Source organism: Oncorhynchus kisutch, linkage group LG18 (assembly GCF_002021735.2).
Source record: "Oncorhynchus kisutch isolate 150728-3 linkage group LG18, Okis_V2, whole genome shotgun sequence".
In the NCBI taxonomy this organism is placed as follows: Eukaryota; Metazoa; Chordata; class Actinopteri; order Salmoniformes; family Salmonidae; genus Oncorhynchus; species Oncorhynchus kisutch.
In genome coordinates, this window is record NC_034191.2 from 21,117,855 (window position 1) to 21,140,495 (window position 22,641).

General features: G+C 42.0%; 1 protein-coding gene across 2 annotated transcripts; it reads left to right on the top strand.

Moving 5' to 3' along the window:
- The first annotated feature begins 4,877 nt into the window (after nucleotides 1–4,877).
- Nucleotides 4,878–21,517, top strand: nos2b (nitric oxide synthase 2b, inducible). Of its 2 annotated transcripts, XM_031796940.1 has the most exons (26): nucleotides 4,878–4,984; nucleotides 5,258–5,314; nucleotides 5,411–5,509; nucleotides 5,698–5,837; nucleotides 6,279–6,441; nucleotides 6,611–6,702; nucleotides 8,651–8,792; nucleotides 8,946–9,085; nucleotides 9,886–10,060; nucleotides 10,283–10,384; nucleotides 13,205–13,399; nucleotides 13,531–13,613; nucleotides 15,326–15,470; nucleotides 15,784–15,888; nucleotides 16,005–16,054; nucleotides 17,485–17,659; nucleotides 17,907–18,039; nucleotides 18,167–18,245; nucleotides 18,352–18,542; nucleotides 18,671–18,840; nucleotides 19,047–19,257; nucleotides 19,446–19,533; nucleotides 19,682–19,803; nucleotides 19,893–20,041; nucleotides 20,208–20,402; nucleotides 20,537–21,517. In XM_031796940.1, exons 2-26 carry the CDS (start codon nucleotides 5,258–5,260, stop codon nucleotides 20,585–20,587), a joined length of 3,252 nt encoding a protein of 1,083 aa, XP_031652800.1. In that variant the 5' UTR covers nucleotides 4,878–4,984; the 3' UTR covers nucleotides 20,588–21,517. The 2 variants fall into 2 exon arrangements, with proteins under 2 accessions (XP_031652800.1, XP_020364148.1); XM_020508559.2 differs by lacking the exon at nucleotides 4,878–4,984 and having other exon boundaries at nucleotides 5,207–5,314.
- The last annotated feature ends 1,124 nt before the right edge of the window (nucleotides 21,518–22,641 follow it).

Genomic DNA, 22,641 nt, shown 5'->3' on the forward strand with positions numbered 1-22,641 from the left:
TGCCTCGTCCATTACTGTCCTGGTTAGTGATTACTGTCTTATTTCACTGTAGAGCCTCTAGCCCTGCTCAATATGCCTTAACCAACCATGTTGTTCCACCTCCTACATATGTGGTGACATCACCTGGTTTAAACGTCTCTAGAGACTATATCGCTCTCGTCATTACTCAATGCCTAGGTTTAACTCCAATGTACTCACATCCCACCTTACCTTTGTCTGTACACTATGCCTTGAATCTATGCTATCGTGCCCAGAAACCTGCTCCTTTTACTCTCTGTTACGAACGTGCTAAACAGCCAGTTCGTATAGCATTTAGACATACTCTTATCCTACTTCTCCTCTGTTCCTCTGGCGATGTAGAGGTTAATCCAGGTCCTGCAGTGCCTAGCTCCACTCCCCAGGTGCTCTCATTTGTTGACTTCTGTAACTGTAAAAGCCTTGGTTTCATGCATGTTAACATTAGAAGCCTACTCCCTAAGTTTGTTTTACTCACTGCTTTAGCACACTCTGCCAACCCGGATGTCTTAGTCGTGTCTGAATCCTGGCTTAGAAAAACCACCAAAAACCTTGAAATCTCCATCACTAACTATAACATTTTCCGCCAAGATAGAACTGCCAAAGGGGGCAGTGTTGCAATCTACTGCAAAGATAGCCTGCAGAGTTCTGTATTACTATCCAAGTCTGTACCCAAACCATTCGAGCTTCTACTTCTAAAAATGTACCTTTCTAGAAACAAGTCTCCCACTGTTGCCACTTGCTATAGACCTCCCTCTGCCCCCAGCTATCCCCTCGATACCATATGTGAATTGATTTCCCCCCATCAATCTTCTGTGCTCGTGCTACAAGGTGACCTAAACTGGGACATGCTTAACACCCCATCCATCCTACACTCCATGCTTGATGCCCTCAATCTCACACAAATTATCAATGAACCTACTAGGTACAACTCCAAATCCGTAAACACGGGCACCCTCATAGATGTCATCCTAACTAACTCGCCCTCCAAATACACTCCTGCTGTTTTCAATCAAGATCTCAGCGATCACTGCCTCATCCGTAATGATTCTGCGACCAAACAACCACCCCTCATCACTGTCAAACGCTCCCTAAAACACTTCTGCGAGCAGGCCTTTCTAATTGACCTGGCTGGGGTATCCTGGAATTACATTGACTTCATCCCATCAGTAGATGATGCCTGGCTATTCTTTAAAAGTGCCTTCCTCACCATCTTAAATAAGCATGCCCCATTCAAAAAATGTAGAACTAGGAATAAATATAGTCCTTGGTTCACTCCAGACCTGTCTGCCCTTGACCAGCACAAAAATATCCTGTGGCGTTCTGCATTAGCATCAAATAGCCCCCGTGACATGCAACTTTTCAGGGAAGTTAGGAACAAATATATACAGGCAGTTAGGAAAGCTAAGGCTAGCTTTTTCAAAGAGAAATTTGCATCCTGTAGTACTAACTGAAAAAGGTTCTGGGACACTGAAGTCCATGGAGAATAAGAGCACCTCCTCCCAGCTGCTCACTGCTCTGAGGCTAAGAAACACTGTTACCACCGATAAATCCATAATTGAGAATTTCAATAAGCATTTCTCTACGGCTGGCCATGCTTTCCACCTGGCTACCTCTACCCCGGTCAACAGCCCGGCACCCTCCACAGCAACACGCCAAAGCCCCCACCATTTCTCCTTTACCCAAATCCAGATAGCTGATGTTCTGAAAGAGCTGCAAAATCTGGACCCCTACAAATCAGCCGGGGTAGACAAAATGGACCCTCTCTTTCTAAAATTATCTGCCGAAATTGTTGCAACCCCTATTATTAGCCTGTTCAACCTCTCTTTCGTATCGTCTGAGATTCCCAAAGATTGGAAAGCTGCCACGGTCATCCCCCTCTTCAAAGGGGGTGACACTCTAGACCCAAACTGCTACAGACCTATATCTATCCTACCCTGTCTTTCTAAGGTCTTCGAAAGCCAAGTTAACAAACAGATTACCGACCATTTCAAATCCCACCGTACCTTCTCCGCTATGCAATCTGGTTTCAGAGCTGGTCATGGGTGCACCTCAGCCACTCTTAAGGTCCTAAAAGACATTATAACCGCCATCGATAAGAGACATTACTGTGCAGCCGTATTCATTGACCTGGCCAAGGCATTCGACTCTGTCAATCACTACATTCTTATTGGCAGACTCGACAGCCTTGGTTTCTCAAATGATTGCCTCGCCTGGTTTACCAACTACTTCTCTGATAGAGTTCAGTGTGTCAAATCGGAGGGCCTGTTGTCCGGACCTCTGGCAGTCTCTATGGGGGTGCCACAGGGTTCAACCCTCGGGCCAACTCTCTTCTCTGTATACATCAATGATGTTGCTCTTGCTGCTGGTGATTCTCTGGTACACCTCTACGCAGACGACACCATTCTGTATACTTCTGGCTCCTCCTTGGACACAGTGTTAACTAACCTCCAGATGAACTTCAATGCCATACAACTCTCCTTCCGTGGCCTCCAACTGCTCTTAAATGCAAGTAAAACTAAATGCATGCTATTCAACCAATCACTGCCCGCACCTGCTCCCCCGTCCAGAATCACTACTCTGGACGGCTCTGACTTAGAATACGTGGACAACTACAAATACCTAGGTGTCTGGTTAGACTGTAAACTCTCCTTCCAGACTCACATTAAGCATCTCCAATCCAAAATTAAATCTAGAATTGGCTTCCTATATCGCAACAAAGCATCCTTCACTCATGCTGCCGATCATCGACTTCGGTGATGTCATCTATAAAATAGCCTCCAACACTCTATTCAACAAACTGGATGCAGTCTATCACAGTGCCATCCGTTTTGTCACCAAAGCCCCATACACTACCCACCATTTGGCCCTCGCGTCATACTCGTTGCCAAACCCACTGGCTACAGGTTGTCTACAAGTCTCTGCTAGGTAAAGCCCCGCTTTATCTCAGCTAACTGGTCACCATAGTAGCACGCGCTCCAGCAGGTATATCTCACTGGTCTCCCCCAAAGCCAATTCCTCCTGTGGTCGTCTTTCCTTCCAGTTCTCTGCTGCCAATGACTGGAACGAACTGCAAAAATCTCTGAAGCTGGAGACTCATATCTCCCTCACTGGCTTTAAGCACCAGCTGTCAGAGCAGCTCACAGATCACTGCACCTGTACATAGCCCATCTGTAAACAGCCCATCTATCTACCTACCTCATCCCCATACAGTATTTATTTATTTATTTATCTTGCTCCTTTGCACCCCAGTATCTCTACTTGCACATTCATCGTCTGCACATCTACCATTCCAGTGTTTAATTGCTATATTGTAATTACTTCGCCACCATGGCCTATTTATTGCCTACGTCCCTTATCTTACCTCATTTGCACTCACTGTATATAGACTTTTTGCCTTCTTTTGTTCTACTGTTTTATTGACTATGTTTTGTTTATTCCATGTGTAACTCTGTGTTGTTGTATGTATCGAATTGCTATGCTTTATCTTGGCCAGGTCGCAGTTGTAAATGAGAACTTGTTCTCAACTAGCCTACCTGGTTAAATAAAGGTAAAATAAAATTAAAATAAACATGAACGAGAGTTTCCTTCCACCATATTTCTTGCACCAGTCTAGGCGCTTATCCTTTTAAATCAAAGTCACATTAGGATTGATTGATTGATAATTTAAAATGAACCAAACTTTTGTCCTGGCCCATTATGTATTTATTACTTTCCCCCAGTGGCAAGAAGTGACGACACCGCTCTCTTGTCTTCCTTCAGGTATATCTCATCTGGAGATGCTTCAGTCTTGACTCACACACCAACACGGTGCAGGTGATCAGGTTGTATCAGAATAACTCTCAGAGTTCAGGAATGGGGAAATGAGAAGTTGTCCAACTTCCTTGATTCCTTTCCAAAAATGTACTCATGCCACATAGTTAAAAATTAAGTAAGGCAATTAGCAACCAATGTGAGAGAAGCACTTAACACCCAAGTGCTTCCTTGTACAAACATGGCTCCAAATCAGAAGGAAATACTTTTCTCAAATACACCCTCCCTTTCCTGGTACCTTGTACATGTAGGTGATGCAACCCAGGAAGCTGTCGTGTTTTCCATGACATCAAACGCATAACTATATTTCCCCAATGCTCCAGGAAACAACCATACATCTGGACATCATCCCTGGCTTGATTACAGGGCAAACTTGTAATGAAAGGATGCTTTCAAAAAGTGATTGAATTCATGTGGATTTACCCTTTTTATGATGTTATATTCTGTTACATAGTGGCCTATTTACATTGCCTGTACCCCAGCACATTGACTCGGTACTGGTACCCCCTGCATATAGACTCTTATTATTTTATTGTGCTCTTTTTTTATTTTCCTTTTTCCTTTAGTTTATTTAGTAAATACTTTCTTAACTCTATTTCTTGAACTGCATTGTTGGTTAAAGGGCTTGTATTCGGCGTATGTGACAAATAACATTTTATTTTGATTTGATGTCTACGCTTTGCAGTTGTCATCCAAAACTAGAAAACGTGAAATTATGTGAGAAATGTCTTACAAAAATACAATTTATTGCAAAAACACAGCATTTCCGTTGATCCATCTGCTGTGTCTTGTCATGTAATGAATGTACTGCATATTTAATGAATGCCTCAACAGGTCTGTGGGAATTCAATATTGTATTTCTAAAGGGATTTTTCCCACCTGTTTGTTACAGTCTTTAATTTCTAATGGGGATTGCCAAACAATGTGTTGAAACCAAACCAGATTAGATTAGACCTGCCTCAATTAGACCTACCTCAAAAACAAGCTGGCCACAAAAATGTTATTTGTAATTCATGATAGTGTACCTGCCTGTAACACAACAGGGGCAGGTCCCTATAAGCCTGCCCAAGTTTCGTTACAGGCAGGTATAAATGGAAAAAACTCCGGAGGAAAATTTTCAGAGAGGAATTGATGCTCACCTCACCTTGAGTTCAAGGTAAGAATTAATACCGGGATTACTATATAATTTAAATTCGAACGTTTTTAAGAGTTTATGCCACAACACTGAAAGCTATTGAGCACATTTTAACTTTAACATTTGTTTTCTTACTTTAATCAAACAAAATATTAATATTTGTTTGTTACTCAATGAACTTAAAATTATTTAACTCAAAGTAAAATAACCTATAAGCACTTACATTTTGAATCATTTAGATAAATGGCATTTCCAAATATGATAATGAACTGCATTTATTTTACAATTATGAAGATGAAGCTGCTTCAGGATGACGAAACCAAACTGTCTCACCAGACTAAACCAAATAAGGTAAGAATTGAGATTACAGACGAAATAAATTTAGAAAATGTGCTTAAAGCAAGCGACATAAGTTTAACCCGTTTCTCCTGTATGTTCATCAAATAGTGGGAAACGAGAGCCAACAGGTGTCCGTTTTCTATACCCGTGCGTAACGTGAAGGATGGCTCAAGTCTCAAAGACATGCTGCACCACCAGGCAGTCAAGGTGCGTTTACAGTTTATGATGCTTTGTGTGTGGCGTGGTATTGTACCGCAATTTATTTGTTTAGCTCTTTTGCTCAAAATATGAAGCTGCGCCTGAATTGTAGTGTTTTCTATTTCATAAAAGATTGAACACTATAAAATAAAGCAATGCCTTTTAATTGAAACGCTCTTATTTTATTTAATATACAGAACCAACCATGCACATCAAAAGTTTGTGAAGGTTCTGTCATGACTCCGAAGGCTCTATTGCGCGGTCCCAAAGTTTCTACTCTTGAAATCCTACCTCAGGCTATCGACCTAATCAACCAATACTACAAGTCCTTCAAAATGTAAGTAATAAGTGTAATTCTTCTCTAAAGACGATGACGATTATTATTAGTATTCCAAATGTGTTCAACCCATTGCCTGACACCACTAAGTGTAGCATCTGTCAAATACACACTTGGTTAATAATGCAATATTGTTTAATGCCTTATAGGCATTTATAGTTTGTAGCCTATATTTTCTGTCGTTCATTTAAGAGCCTTTATAACCCCTTTACTGTACAAGGCCTTCGTAGATGCTTCATAAATTATGACTGTATGGGAAAATAGTTACTCCAGTTAGCCTTTATAGCCTATTGTACGAATTTGTTTATAGATAATTTATGAAGCATCTATGTGGGCCTTACAAAAGGTTTGTAATGGAAAAATATTTTATCCCCTCTATATTGTACTATTTGTTTGTTTTCCATGATTTACACATATCCTAATTTAATCCCAAATGCATAGCCCCAAAATTGAACACCACCTCGCCAGATTGGAGGAAATTACCATGGAGATAGATTCCACAGGAACCTATCAATTGACTGTTGAGGAATTAGCGTTTGGTGCTCGGCAAGCATGGAGGAACGCCCCAAGATGCATCGGCAGGATTCAGTGGTCCAATTTACAAGTAAGAAAACATACAAGGCAGAAGAGATACATTTATGTTTCTCATTATCTATTGGTATCAATCTCAGTATCTATTGTTGTTTGTGTTTTTCATGCATGCACATGGGCGTGTGTGTTCTATGTGTAGGTTAACCTAATTAATGATACATGTTTCTTGGATTGTTCTGCAGCTGTTTGATGCCAGAAAGTGCAAGACTACTCAGGAAATGTTCCAGTTTCTGTGCGAACACTTACAGTTTGCCACAAATGGAGGAAACCTAAGGTAAACAGAAAGAAAAGGGGCTAAATTAAATCCGCTGCGTGGAACATCCGCATTATAGCGCGATTGTAATTGAAAGGTCATTTTCTATTGAGCCATCATATGCAGCGTTAACGTGAATGAAGTCTCAGCGAACACAGCAACATTGGCTTTCAATTTAAATCGGGCTATAGCGTGCATTTTAGACGCACGGATTGAATCTAGTCCTAGGTGACCGACAGCCCTACTTTCTGAGGTAGCCTAACTAATGCAGCATTCCTCGTGAAACATGAAAGGATTGGAAGTATGAGATCATAGGCAGAGGGCAGAAAACACCAAGATAATCTCTTCTAAGGAAAACTCTCAACTCGGTGCAGTGGTGGAAAAGGTACTCAATTGTCATACTTGAGTAAAAGTTAAGATGACTTGATATAAAATGACTCAAGTAAAAGTGAAAGTCACCAAGTAAAATACTACTTGAGTAAAAGTATTTGGTTTCAAATATACTTGAGTATCAAAAGCAAATGGAATTACTAAAATGTAACGTTACTTAAGTATCAAAAGTAAAATTATAAATAATTTCAATTTTCTTATATTAATTAAACCTGGTGACACAATTTTATTTTGTATTTTTTATTGACAACACTCAGACATAATTTATGAAGAAGCATTTGTGTTTAGTGATTGTGCCAGATCAGAGGCAGTAGGGATGACCAGGGATGTTCTCTCGATAAGTTTTCCTGTCAAAATGTAGCAAGTACTTTTGGGTGTCAGGGAAAATGTATGGAGTAAAAAGTACATTATTTTCTTTAGGAATGTAGTGAAATAAAAGTATAAGTTGCCAAAAATATAAATAGTAAAGCTCAGATACCCCCAAAAGCAACTTAAGTATTTACGTATTATTTTTACTTAAGTACTTTACACGACTGACTTTGTGTGAAGTTAGAAATGTGTAAAATGTAAACTACAGGTTTGTTCCACTAACTGTAAATCATTCACTAACTGTAAGTTGCTCTGGATAAGAGTGTCTGCTAAAATACAAAAATTTAAATGTACAATTGTAAAATACATTCTGCTAATACACCTGTATCACATGTTATTTCTTGCCCTTGACTTGAACCTTCAACCCTTTACTTCGTGAGGGCAATACTGTAGGTCAGGGGTCCCCAATTACATTCAGCCATAGGCTGATTTTTCCTTGAGCGGATGGTCGGGGGGCCAGAACATAGTTATAAATAATTTGTATGCTGCATATTGACTGTAAGAATCCCAAACAGATATAGTATTTGAGAAAAACAGAATCATTTCAAACCTTGATTACATTGGGATACGAACACATATGCCTCTCTATTTATGCATTAAGCTGATTTGAGCTGATTTCCTAGTGACTGTATTAGTCTTTTATGTCAACAACAAAAATGATTAGGCTATTTATACATTTCTTCCTCGGAAAACAAATAAAATTGCCCATGGGCTGCATATTGGGGAACCTGTCACATTCTGACCTTAGTTCCTTTGTTTTGTCTTTTGTTTTAGTATGGTCAGGGCGTGAGTTGGGTGGGTTGTCTATGTTAATTTGTCTATGATTTTCTATTTCTGTGTTTGGCCTGGTATGGTTCTCAATCAGAGGCAGCTGTCATTTGTTGTACCTGATTGAGAACCATATTTAGGTAGCCTGTTTTCCATTGTGTTTTGTGGATGGTTATTTTCTGTTTAGTGTTGTGTTGCACCGTACAGGACTATTCGTTGGTTGTTTATTGTTTTGTTTTCAGTGTTCATTAAAATATTTAAAATATGAACACTTACCACGCTGCACCTTGGTCCTCCTCTCCTTCCCCAGACGACAAGCGTTACAGAACCCTGCTATAGGTCATTCACTTTGTTAAGGGACAGTTTTCAAGGTCCTTCCATGAGTATTTTAGTTTGTCCGTATGTTATTACAGATCTTCTTCTTGTGTCTTATTTATTTCAGGTCTGCGATTACCGTCTTTCCTCCGAGAAAGGAAGACGGGCATGATTTCCGGGTGTGGAACAGCCAGTTGTTGAAGTATGCAGGTTACCAGATGCCTGATGGCAGTATCCAGGGAGACCCATCCAGTGTAGAATTCACTACGGTACTATATCTAGTAGCTATAGCCACCATGCTCTACCCCAGCTATTTCAATAACGTCCATTCAAACATCTAAGATAGAGCTCAGATACTGTATGTGTTCATTTGAAAAGATACATTTTTAAAAGTTAGTTACTTTTGTCCTGTGTTCTTAAAGATCTGTATCCAGCTTGGATGGAAACCTCAATACGGCCTCTTCGATGTGTTGCCACTAGTCCTGCAGGTCAACGGGGAGGACCCAGACCTTTATGAAATCCCTCCACACCTGATCCTGGAGGTTTCCATGGAACACCCCCAGTGAGTGACTTGTTTGGTTTCTATTCGATGGTTATCTAAACACACTTTTGAGAACAAATACAAGGTCATGCCTGCAGAGTTATCATAGCTATTCCACTACATACAATGACTTTCATTGGCAAAGAGATGTTGCTTGGTTACGATACCACTACATAACAGTTATGTTATGACACGCGTGTATGCAAATCCGTTTGATTCCATACTAGATTTGCCATTGTTTGCATTCATCAGAGATACATAGGATTCAGACCATCACGCCTCCATAGCCATGGTGATGTTTTTAAGTAGTAGTTATCTAATTAAGTCAATGTGTTATGTAGCTGCCTGGGTAAATTTAAACCATTGCCCACAGTTGCTCAAGAGCTTGAATTATAAAATAGTTGTTTTTAAATCAGCCGTCTGGAGCTCTTGAGGAACGGAGCTGAATGGGAGAGAGTGAAGAGCTCTATAGAACTTGTCTGCAAGGCAACATTCCTTTATCCAAATAGTTTCCCAAAGCCAGGTCTAGGAGGGCCCAATGACCTGTACCATTTTCTTTTATTTAAATGTCTAACCACTCCAAAGTGGTCCTTCATTCGTTTCACTGGACACAATACTGAATTGAGTGAAGTGTCTCAAGCACCTTTGGTAGAGTGAGCACAACTGTGCGTATGTTACTCATTGTGTATGAAAAAGATGTCACATTGAGGACTGAATGATTCACTACAGTAACTAACCACATCTATCCTAGTGGTGGTGTTTTTGGGCATGTTCTTTTATATATTATTATCAGATATATTGTGTTGATCTTTTGTCATTAGGCATAAGTGGTTCCAAGACCTAGGACTGAAGTGGTATGCTCTGCCTGCGGTGTCCAACATGCTGATGGAGATTGGTGGACTTGAATTCCCAGCCTGTCCCTTTAATGGCTGGTACATGGGCACTGAGATTGGCGTGAGGGATTTCTGTGACTATCAGCGTTATAACATCTTGGAGGTAAGACTAACTTTCATAGGTAATCACCATGTCTACAGCACAGGGTTGTGCTCATCAGGATTAGCATATGTTTTGAAATGGAGGAGGAAACCTCATCAGCAATAACCAAAAATCTCATTTTCAGTTTAAAAATGTTTTCTTGTTTCACGCTTCTGCAACACAATTCTGCTGACTTGACAATGATGCAACGGATGAGAATGTTTTGGCTTCCTGTCCGTACAGGAAGTGGGTCGCAGGATGGGCCTGGAGACACACAAGCTGTCCTCACTGTGGAAGGACCAGGCCTTGGTGACCATCAATGTTGCAGTCATATACAGTTTCCAGGTAACCTTCACATATACAGGGCCAATCCAAAGGCATGTTATTCTTTTTTCTCATCTTATTCAACTGTTACCATGCGCCTGCCTGCAAAAAAGATAGCTCAGATGTACGAGTGCCTTTTGAATGATGTTATTCCCAGTAGAAATCCCAAGTTATGTTCTTGTTGTTGCTGTTTTGTTACATTTTTTTTTAAATACCTCCAATTTTCTAATCAAATCAAATCCATTTTAATTTGTCACATGCGCCGAATACAACAGGTACAATTGTAGACCTTACAGTGAAACGCTTACTTACAAACCCTTAAACAACAATGCAGTTTTAAGAAAAAAATATGTGTTAAAGTATTTCCTAGATAAACTGAAGTAAACAATAAATAAATACAAATAAAAATGAAAAATAGACAAAAATAGAAAAATAACAAATAATTAAAGAGCAAAACTAAAATAACAGTAGCGAGACAATATACAGGGGTACTGGTACAGACTTAAAGTGCGGGGCACAGGTTAGTTGAAGTAATTGAGGTAATATGTACATGTAGGTAGAGGTAAAGTGACTATGCATAGATAATTAAACAGAGTAGCAGCAGTGTAAAAATCGGAGGGTCAATGCAAATAGTCCGGGTTGTCATTTGGTTATCTGTTCAGGAGTCTTATGGCTTGGGGTAGAAGCTGTTAAGAAGCAGTTTGGACCTAGACTTTGCGCTCCGGTTCCGCTTGCCGTGCGGTAGCAGAGAGAACATTTTACAACTAGAGTGGCTGGAGTCTTTGGAAATGTTTAGGACCTTCCTCTGACACCGCCTGGTATAGAGTTCCTGGATGGCAGGACGCTTGGCCTCTGTTATGTACTGGGCCATACACACTACCCTCTGTAGTGCCTTGCGGTAGGAGACCGAGCAATTGCCATACCAGGCAGTGATGCAACCATTCAGGATGCTCTCGATGGTGCAGCTGTAGAACTTTTTGAGGATCTGAGGACCTATGCCAAATCATTTCAGTCTCCTGAGGGGCAATAGGCATTGTAGTGCCGTCTTCATGACTGTCTTGGTGTGTTTGGACTATGACAGTTCGTTGGTGATGTGGACGCCAAGGAACTTGAAGCTCTCAACCTGCTTTACTACAGCCCCGTCGGTGAGAATGGGGTGTGCTCGGTCTTCCTTTTCCTATAGTTCACCATCATCTCCATTGTCTTGATCATGTTGAGGGAGAGGTTGTTATCCTGGCACCACACGTCCAGGATAACAACCACTGTTGTGTCATCAGCAAACTTAATGATGGCTTTGGGGTCGTGCTTGGCCATGCAGTCATGGGTGAACAGGGAGTACAGGAGGGGACTGAGCACGCACCCCTGAGGGGCCCCCGTGTTGAGGATCAGCGTGGAAGATGTGGTGTTACCTACCCTTACCACCTGTGTGTGGGCAGCCAATCAGGAAGTCCAGGATCCAGTTGCAAAGGGAAGTGTTTAGTCCCAGGGTCCTTAGCTTAGTGATGAGCTTTGTAGGCACTATGTTTTTGAACGCTGAGCTGTAGTCAAAGAACAGCATTCTCACGTAGGTCTTCCTTTTGTCCAGGTGGGAAGGGCAGTGTGAATTGCAATAGAGATTGCGTCATTTGTGGATCTGTTGGGGCAGTATGCAAATTGGAGTGGGTCTAGGGTGTCTGGGATAATGGTGTTGATGTGAGCCATGACCAGCCTTTCAAAGCACTTCATGACTACAGACGTGAGTGCTGCGGGTCAGTAGTCATTTAGGCTGGTTACCTTGGTGTTCTTGGGCACAGAGACTATGGTGGTCTGTTTGAAACATGTTGGTATTACAGACTCGGTCAGGGACAGGTTGAAAATGTCAGTGAAGACATTTACCAGCTGGTTTAACACATGCTCAGAGTACACGTCCTGGTAATCCGTCTGGCCCTGCGGCCTTGTGAATGTTGACCTTTTTAGAGGTCTTACATCGGCAACAGAGAGCGTGATCAGAAAAACGTCCGGAACAGCTGTTGCTCTCATGAATGCTTCAGTGTTGCTTGCCTCGAATCGCGAATCAAAGTCCTTCAGCTCATCTGGTAGGCTTGTGTCACTGGGCAGCTCATGGCTGTGCTTTCCATTGTAGTCCGTATTAGTTTGCAAGCCCTGCCACTTCCGACGAGCATCGGCGCCGGTGTAGTAGGATTCAATCTTATTCCTGTATTGACACTTTGCCTGTTTGATGGTTTGTTGGAGGGCATAGCGGGATTTCTTATAAGCGTCTGGGTTCGAAAGCGGCAGCTCTACCCTTTAGCTCAGTGCGGATGTTGCCTGTAATCCATGGCTTTTGGTTGGGTTATGTACATATGGTCACTGTAGGGACGACGTCATCAATGCACTTACTGATGAAGCCAGTGACTGAAGTGGTGTACTCCTCAATGCCATTGGAAGAATCCCAGAACATATTCCAGTCTGTGCTAGCAAAACAGTCCTGTAGCTTAGCATCTGCGTCATCTGACCACTTCCGTATTGAGCGAGTCACTGGTACTACCTGCTTTAGTTTTTGCTTGTAAGCAGGAATCAGGAAGATAGAGTTCTGGTCAGATTTGCTAATGGAGGGTGAGGGAGAGCTTTGTACACGTCTCTGTGTGTGGAGTAAAGGTGGTCTAGAATTTTTATCTCTCTGGTTGCACATGTAACATGCTGGGAGAAATGACGTAAAACTGATTTAAGTTTCCCTGCATTAAAGTATTATTTTGCTATTTTGCCAAAGGATGCTACACTACAATGACAATGGTTCAGCCGTCATCTGGAGTTTTCCTTGAGATAAATGCACTCCTTTTGTCTCATTACTGTACACTGCAGAAAAACAAGGTAACCATCACAGACCACCACTCTGCAGCCGAGTCCTTCATGAAGCACTTGGAGACAGAGTTCCGGCTGCGCGGCGGCTGCCCTGCAGACTGGGCCTGGCTGGTTCCTCCCATGTCTGGCTCTCTCACCCCCATCTTCCACCAGGAGATGGTCAACTACATCCTCTCTCCCTTCTTCTACTACCAGGTAGGTTCTGAGACACCATCCTGTATTGTGCATAATATATAGGCTATATAATTCATCTGGTTAAGGTCCACCTTACAGAATTACAGGGCAGTTGCTATAGGATTGTCTGTGACTGTTGTTGTTGTTCAAAGCCTGACCCCTGGATGACCCATGTCTGGAGAAATGGAGAGATGTGTCTGAAGAAGCAACAGATCAGCTTCAAAGCGGTGGCCAGGTAATCTTCCATGGACTATGACAACCATATCTGTAATGATTTATAAACACATTCATGATGAGTTATAAATTATAATGCAGTCCTAATCATATCATTGACATAGCTATACAGTGCCTTGCAAAAGTATTCATCCCCCTTGGCATTTTTCCTATTTTGTTGCATTACACCTGTAATTTCAATTTATTTTTCATTTTGTATTTCATGTAATGGACAAACACAAAATAGTCAAAATTGGAGAAATTAAAAAATTACTTTTTCAAAAATGCAAAAAATAAATAAATGTATGAAAAGTGGTGCGTGCATATGTATTCCCCCCCTTTGCTATGAAGCCCCTAAATAACATCTGGTACAACCAATTACCTTCAGAAGTCACATAATTACTTGGACTTTATTTAAGTGTCACATGATCTGTCAGATGATCTCAGTATACATACACCTGTTCTAAAAGGCCCCAGAGTCTGCAACACCACTAAGCAAGCGACACCATGAAGACCAAGGCGCTCTCCAAACAGATCAGGGACAATATTGTGGACAGATCAGGGTTGGGTAGTACAGATCAGGGTTGGGTTATAAAACAATAGCCAAAACTTTGAACATCACATCGAGCACCATTAAATCCATTGTTAAAAAATGGAAAGAATATGGCACCACAACAAACCTGCCAAGAGGGCCGCCCACCAAAACTCACGAACCAGGCAAGGAGGGCATTAATCAGAGAGGCAACAAAGAGACCAAAGATAACCCTGAAGGAGCTGCAATGCTCCACAGCGGAGATTGGAGTATCTGTCCATAGGACCACTTTAAGCCGTACACTCCACAGAGCTGGGCTTTACGGAAGAGTGGCCAGAAAAAAGCCATTGCTTAAAGAAAAAATAAGCAAACACGTTTGGTGTTCACCAAAAGGCATGTGGGAGACTCCCCAAACATATGGAAGAATGTACTCTGGTCAGATGAGACTAAAACTGAGCTTTTTGGCCATCAAGGAAAACGCTATGTCTGGCACAAACCCATGGTGGTGTCAACATCATGCTGTGGGGATGTTTTTCATCGGCAGGGACTGGGAAATGGGTCAGAATTGAAGGAATGATGGATGGCGCTAAGTACAGGGAAATTCTCGAGGGAAACCTGTTTCAGTCTTCCAGAGATTTGAGACTGGGATGGAGGTTCACCTTCCAGCAGCACACTGCTAAAGCAACACTCGAGTGGTTTAAGGGGAAACATTTAAATGTCTTGGAATGGCCCAGTCAAAGCCCAGACCTCAATCCTATTGAAAAGCTGTGGAATGACTTAAAGATTGCTGTACACCAGCGGAACCCATCCAACTTGGAGGAGCTGGAGCAGTTTTGCCTTGAAGAATAGGCAAAAATCCCAGTGGCTAGATGTGCCAAGCTTATAGAGACATACCTCAAGGGACTTGCAACTGTAATTGCTGCAAAAGGTGACTCTTCAAAGTATTGACTTATTTCTTGTTTGTTTCACAATAAATATTTTGCATCTTCAAATAGGTGGGCATGTTGTGTAAATCAAATGATACAAACCCCCCCAAAATCTATTTTAAATCCAGGTTGTAAGGCAACAAAAAAGGAAAAATGCCAAAGGGGGTGAAAACTTTCGCCAGGCATTGTAAATGCATATAATGGTTGAGGTTGAGCTAAGCCATGCTCATAATATATTACAAAGTATTATCATTCATGTCTGGTTCCTTCCTATAGGGCGGCGCTCTTTTCTTCCACCCTCATGAGCAGAGTGCTGGCTAAAAGGGTGCGTTGCACTGTTCTGTACGCTACTGAAACAGGGAAATCACAGACATTGGCCCAGAGACTGAACTCCATGCTAAACGGTGCCTTCAACTCCAGGGTAGGAGATCTATCTCATCTCTATTAAGGCGGATAGAGGGCTTACTGCCTCAGTCTAATGTGCTTCAGGGCATTTGTGTGTGTTAACCACTGTGAATAAATGTAAAACTCTAGTTTAATTGGAATCTATATGTATGTGAGGACTATATTGAGCTCAGTGTTAATTTACAGAACACATAACGGGGAGTTAGCAAGTAGATGTGCTTGTATAATGCTTGTATAATGTACAATCTGCTGTCTTAAGTCACTAATGTCCTCAAAATTGCCCAGAATGTTTACAAAGTTAACTAAAGCTCCTCTGTATATCTTTAAAGTTGCTCTGTATGGAGGACTATAACTTCAGTGACATGGAACAGGAGAGCCTTCTGATTGTGGTAGCTAGCACCTTTGGGAATGGAGACTCCCCTGGAAATGGAGAGGTGTGTTTTTGTGTTTCTGTATTTTGAAGATACTAACAAGTATTTTCCCCCACATTTATAAAATGTAATGTCAAAATGTCTCAATATTCAACACATGTTAATATTTCTTTCTCTAGAGTTTTAAGAAACAGCTTTTCTCCTTGCAGTATCTCAGGAACAAGTTAAGGTAAGTAGTATGTCAAGCATTTCTCTCTGCATTGTCCTCTCCGTATTGGGCTGTACATGTAGAGTGCATTTGGAATCAGACCCCCTTGACTTTTTCCACATTTTGTTACGTTCTAGCCTTATTCTAAATTATTTATATATTTTTTAATCCTCAGCAATCTACGTACAATACCCAATAATGACTAAGAAATAACAAAAAAATAAATGCAGAAATAACGTGTTTACATAAGTATTCAGACCCTTTGTTATGAGTCTTGAAATTGAGGTCATGTGCATCCTGTTTCCATTGATCATCCATGGAGTTCACCTGTGGTAAAATCAATTGTTTGGACATGATTTGGAAAGGCACACACATGTCAATATAAGGTCCCACAGTTGACAGTGCATGTCAAAGCAAAAATCAAGCCATGAGGTCGGAGGAATTGTCCATAGAGCCCCCGAGACAGGATTGTGTCGAGGCACAGTTCTGGGGAAGGGTACCAAAACATTCTGGCAGCATTGAAGGTCCCCAAGAACACAGTGGCCTCCATCATTCTTAAATGGAAGAAGTTTGGATCCACCAATACTCTTCCTAGAGCTGGCCGCCCGGCTGAACTGAGCAATCAGGGGAGAAGGGCCTTGGTCAGGGTGGTGACTAAGAACCCGATGGTCACTCTGACAGAGCTCTAGAATTCCTCTGTAGAGATGGGAGAACCTTCCAGAAGGACAACCATCTCTGCAGCTCGAGGGATCGAGGGAAAGATGAACAGAGCAAAGAACAGAGAGATCCTTGATGAAAACCTGCTCCAGAGCGCTCAAGACCTCAGACTGGGGAAAAGATGCACCTTCCAATAGTACAATGACCCTAAGCACACAGCCAAGACAACGCAGGACTGGCTTCGGGACAAGTCTCTGAATGTTCTTGAGTGGCCCAGCCAGAGTTTGAACCCGATTGAACATCTCTGGAGAGACCTGAAAACAGCTATGCAGCAACGCGACCCATCCAACCTGACAGAGCTTGGGAGGATCTACAGAGAAGAATGGGAGAAACTCCCCAAATACAGGTGTGCCAAGCTTGTAACATCATACCCAAGAAGACTCAAGGTTGTAATTGCTACCAAAGGTGCTTCAACAAAGTACTGAGTAAAGGGTCTGAATACTTATGTAAACGTGATAATTCTGTTTTTTAATTTGGTATAAATTAGCACAAAAAAATAAACCGTTTTTGCTTTGTCATTATGGAGTATTGCGTGTAGATAGAGGGGGGAAAAAAACAATTTAATCATTTTAGAATAAGGCTGTAACCTAACAAAATGTGGAAAAAGTCACGGGGACTGAATACTTTCCGAAGGCACGTACATATCTTTAAGATGTACTCATTTGATGAAGTTGCAGTTTCTCAGACACCTCTTTAGTTTTGAAACTGGTCTTATGTCCCCTCTCCTCCCCCAGGTACTGTGTGTTTGGGCTGGGCTCGAGGATGTACCCACAGTTCTGTGCATTCGCCCATGCCGTGGATGCCAAGCTGGAGGAGCTGGGGGCAGAGCGGGTGACGCCCACTGGAGAGGGGGATGAACTGAACGGACAGGAGGAGGCCTTCTCTGCCTGGGCTCTCACCGCTCTCAAGGTAGGCGGACAAGGGAGGATGTCACACTCTTAAAAGTGGATCTTAGCTACGTGTCGACGATCCTGTTTGCAGTATATTTTATAGCATACATATTAACATACTCCTGGTATGTCTACTACAGTATATGCTCAAGTATCATTACAAAAAAGACCTGTTATGATCTTTACTCTCTCAAGCATTTGCATATCATATTGATCTACATAGTGTTTTGAATCATTGAGCCTAAGGACCCTTTCTCTGCTTCCAGGATGCTTATAAGGAGTTCAACATCCAGGGACAGCTGATTCTGCAGCTCCCTGGGGCAGAGCGATTCTGTGAGGCCTGGGACCCACTGAGACACCGCGTAGCAGTGGAGAGCTGCCCCCAGGACCGCATCACAGGTACTACACATGGACCAGGGGATGGACATTTGACAAGGGACTGGTGTAGCAATATAAAGCATTATAAACTAGTCTTGTATTTCAGTCAGCCAGTTGTATGTGATGATTTTCATTGTCTCTTTCACAGCACTTTCAGCCATTCACTCTAAAACTGTCTTCCCTATGAAACTGAAGAGCAAACATAATCTACAGAGCCCCCATTCAAGGTTCAGTTCTTGTCATCTAGCATGTTATTATTGCAATTCTTTCAATGTTTTTGACAGGACTCAATTTTGACAGGGTTTAATTCAGCATTGTCTTTCTTGTTTCTAGCCGGTCCACCATTTTGGTGGAATTGGAGAGGGAGAGAAGTGCAGAGGTAATGAACTTTGCTCCAGGAGACCATGTTGGTGTTTTCCCAGGGAATCTCCCTCAACTGGTGGCTGGCATCCTAAAGTTCCTTCCCCATATGCCCCCAACAAACCAGTGCCTACGACTGGAATACCGTTCTGACACCTGCCGAGGTACAACACTATTCATTAATAATGGTGCTGATTGAGGTAACCACGGTAAAATCTGATTTTTGTGAGGAAGACACGTCTTCGAAAGATTGCCGCTATTAAGATTACTCTGCATTTCTATTTCCCAAAAGATGATGAGAAAAACTGGCAGACTGTTGGACGCATCCCAGCATGCCCTTTGTCTCAGGCACTCACCTACTTCCTGGATGTGACCACGCCCCCCTCTCAGAACCTCCTCCACAAGCTCTCTCAGTTGGCGAAACAGGAAGGGCACCGACAGCGTCTACTGACCTTGGCAAAGGTAAATTCTGTTTGTCTCCAGGACTAGTGTTCATTATTGCCTTTGAAATAAAAATGAAATATATCATGAAAGAAGAGGTTTTGACGTACCACCTATTGGAATTGATGAAAATGTAAAAATCATTGTGTAAGCCTATGCTCTTTCCCCAAAATTATATCAACAGATATTTTGCAAGTTATTTAGCTTCTGTCTTCATTTGCCGTCAGGACTCTCAGGAGTACACGACCTGGAAGATGTTCCGTGTTCCCAACTTCCTGGAAGTCCTGGAGGAGTTCCCGTCTTTAGAACCCTCTGCAGCCTTCCTCCTCAGCCAGCTGCCTCTGCTCAAGCCCCGCCTCTACTCCATCAGCTCCTCCCCTCAGCTCCACCCCAACGAGCTACATCTCACTCTGACAGTGCTCAACTATCACACACAAGGTACAGAACATTAGATTTGACATTTTTTTTACATTCAGTAAACACTCTCATCCAAGGTACAGGACAGGGCAAATCAACTTAGAAATGACAATACAGCAGTTATCAAATGCTTTGAAAGGAATTTGAACTGCTATCTCTTGGCTGGGAAAGTAACTGTACTGTATTTTTCTGTAATGGTCTTACACTAGATGGACAGGGTCCTCTTCACCACGGGGTCTGCAGCACCTGGCTGGATACCATTAAGAAAGGAGACCTGGTACCATGTTTTATCTACAGGTATAGAACATATTGTAACATACTGTATGTCACTAGGCTGGTACACTCTTCAATTGCACAAAATGCTAGGTTGTAGCCTATCCCCAGTCAAATTAATTGAGATTGTTATTTAAAGTGAAGCTAACTGATTATGTGTTATTGTTTACAGTTCAGGTGGGTTCCACCTCCCAGCAGAGCCCAGCACTCCAGTCATTCTGGTGGGGGCTGGCAGTGGCATCGCGCCCTTCCGAAGCTTCTGGCAACAACGGCTACACGACATGAAACACCCAGGTAGTGTGTGTGTGCCTGTCTGTGTGCCTGTCTGTGTGTCTGTTGATACAAGCTCTCTGACCTTAAGGGCTATGGTTTTGTCTTGACAGAGTTCTCTGAAAGTCCTATGAGCCTGGTGTTTGGCTGCCAGAGTTCGGAGACTGACCATTTATACAAAGAGGAGACACTGGAGATGAGAAGACGAGGGGTCCTGAAGAGTGTTACCAACGCATATTCCCGCCAGCCAGGTCTCCCAAAGGTACTGTTGCATCATTTTGAAACAAATCATGTACTGAGTGAGCGTTTGAAAAGCTTGATTGAATCAGATTGGCTTGAGATTCAATGGAAGATTGAAGCTTAAAATTGTTCCTATTTCCCTGTACTGTGCCTCCTATTCCTAACTTTTAGCCTCTGTGTGTGAGCAGGTCTATGTCCAGGATGTCCTGAGGGAGAGGATGGCAGAGGAGGTGCTCAGTGTGTTGCACCAGAAGGAGGGTCACTTCTATGTGTGTGGGGGTGTGAACATGGCCCAGGGAGTTACTCTAGCAGTACAGGAGATTCTGAGCAGCCAGCTTGGCATCACCCTCACCCAGGCAGGAGAATACCTGACCCAACTAAAGGTTGGTTCACTTTCCTCTCAATCATTAATATGAAAACTAATATGAATGCCATGATGCCTCTTAATCTAGTTCCAATACTGTAGTAAGTGGACAGTGTTTTACCATGCTTTTATGGTTTGTTTCTTTATTTGCAGATCCAGAAGAGGTACCACGAGGACATTTTCGGAGCCCAGTTTCAGAAGTGAGGTGGTCGGGCTCTGCTGGCTTGTGGGAATAAACTCAATGGACTGAGAAAGATCTAGACATAACATGGATTTTTCGCTATTCCTGTGATGCCCTGTTTTTGTTTTTGGTGATAGATTAGGATTGTCACTTTGGAAAATGTTTGTAGCTGTTGGTGGTCCCAAGCATACCACCTAGCCATCCTTTGGCCCTCTGCCTGAAAAATGTCACTTTAAGTATATTTCAAAGAGATGATTATAACATTTATATTCACATGATGATATTAAAGATTGATAACAGATGCATAGGTTTTAAGTCTATGTAGTGTTTGTACAATATAACGGAATGCAGGATTGTTGAATCTGTATTATGAAAATGTTTAATATGCTTGTAATCAGAATGTGTTTTACATGTTGTGAACATTAATTTAATTTCACATTACATAATCATTGTAGTCAGAGGTGATTTTAGCATGTACCCCTTCACTTTTCCACATTTTGTTACTGTTATGGGATTTTTATGAATAATGACTAAATTATGTATACATTTAGCTTAGAATTATAACTAAACAGAATACTACTCTGTTACTGTATGGATGTATGAATCTTATTAGAATCATAATACTGAATATAAGGTGTGTAGTTTTAGTCAAGAATTAGAACAAGAACTTTCTGTTCCTTGTTATAAACTAATGGAGCTATCGTCAGACCGGCTGGAATACTGTGTTCCTTACAGGACATTCTGTCCCTACCCAGGGAGGGGAGAGACCTTGGGCTTGTAGTAGATTGTTTAACAGGTGGCAGACAATGTGAGAAGGCTTGTGAACTATATTGCCATTGTATCTGAGAGGAGGAGGGACATTTTTGACGAAATGTGAGGTATATAAACCAATGTACATAGTTTTATGACCACAACGTTCCCGTGAATAAACATTTAATTATTGTACTATTGTAGAATGGGCCTCTGTCTGTCTTCATTTCTATCAGTATCCTACAAATCCTGATATAGCAGACGGAGTAGTTTAATTGAATTGGTTAATGAACACATAGTTACTAAATTCATCTAACAGTTACATTACAGCCTTATTCTAAAATGTATTAAATAATAAAACTCCTCAGCAATCTGCAGCACACACAATACCCCATAATGACAAAGCAAAAACTGGCTTTTAGAAATGTTTGCAAATTTATACAAAATAAAAAACAGAAATGCCTTATTCACATAAGTATTCAGACCCTTTCTATGAGACTTGAGATTGAGCTCAGGTGCATCCTGTTTCCATTGATCATCCTTGAGATGTTTCAATTGATTGGATATGATTTGAAAATAACTCACCTGTCTATATAAGGTCCCACAGTTGACAGTTCATATTAGAGCAAAAACCAGGCATTGGGGTCGAAGGAAGTGTCCGTAGTGCTCAGAGACAGGGTTGCAGAGATTGTTGTCCTTCTGGCAGGTTCTCTCATTTCCACAGAGTAACTACAGAGCTCTGGGAGAGTGACTATCGGAATCTTGGAAACCAGCCTGGCCAAAGCCCTTCTCTTCTGATTGATCAGTTTAGCCAGGTGGCCAGCTCTAGGGAGAGTATTGGTGGTTCCAAACTTCTTCCATTTAAGAATGATGGAGACCAGAACACTGTGTTCTTGGGGACTTTCAATGCTGCAGAAATGCTTTGGGACCCTTCTCCAGATCTGTGCCTCGACACAATCCCACCAATCAGGCCTTTATGGTAGAGTGGCCAGACGAAAGCCACTCCTCAGTAAAAAGCACATGACAGCCCACTTGGAGTTTGACAAAAGTCCCATAAAGACTCTCAGACCATGAGAATCAAGATTCTCTGGTCTAATGAAACCAAGATTTAACTATTTTTCATGAATGCCAAGCATCACATCTGCAGGAAATCTAGCACCATCACTACGGTGAAACATGGTGGAGGCAGCATCATGTTGTGAGGATGTTTTTCAGCGGCATGGACAGAGAGACTAGTCAGGATAGAGGCAAAGAACGGAGCAAAGTACAGAGAGATCCATGATGAAAACCTGCTCCAGAGTGTTCAGGACCTCAGGTTGGGGCGAAG

Coding starts and splice junctions, on each gene's coding strand:
- nos2b (XM_020508559.2), top strand. CDS start 5,207: ATGGCATTTCCAAATATGATAATGAACTGCATTTATTTTACAATTATG. Junction 18,246..18,351: donor CTACAGAGCCCCCATTCAAG/GTTCAGTTCTTG, acceptor TCTTGTTTCTAG/CCGGTCCACCATTTTGGTGG. Junction 18,841..19,046: donor GTCTACTGACCTTGGCAAAG/GTAAATTCTGTT, acceptor ATTTGCCGTCAG/GACTCTCAGGAGTACACGAC.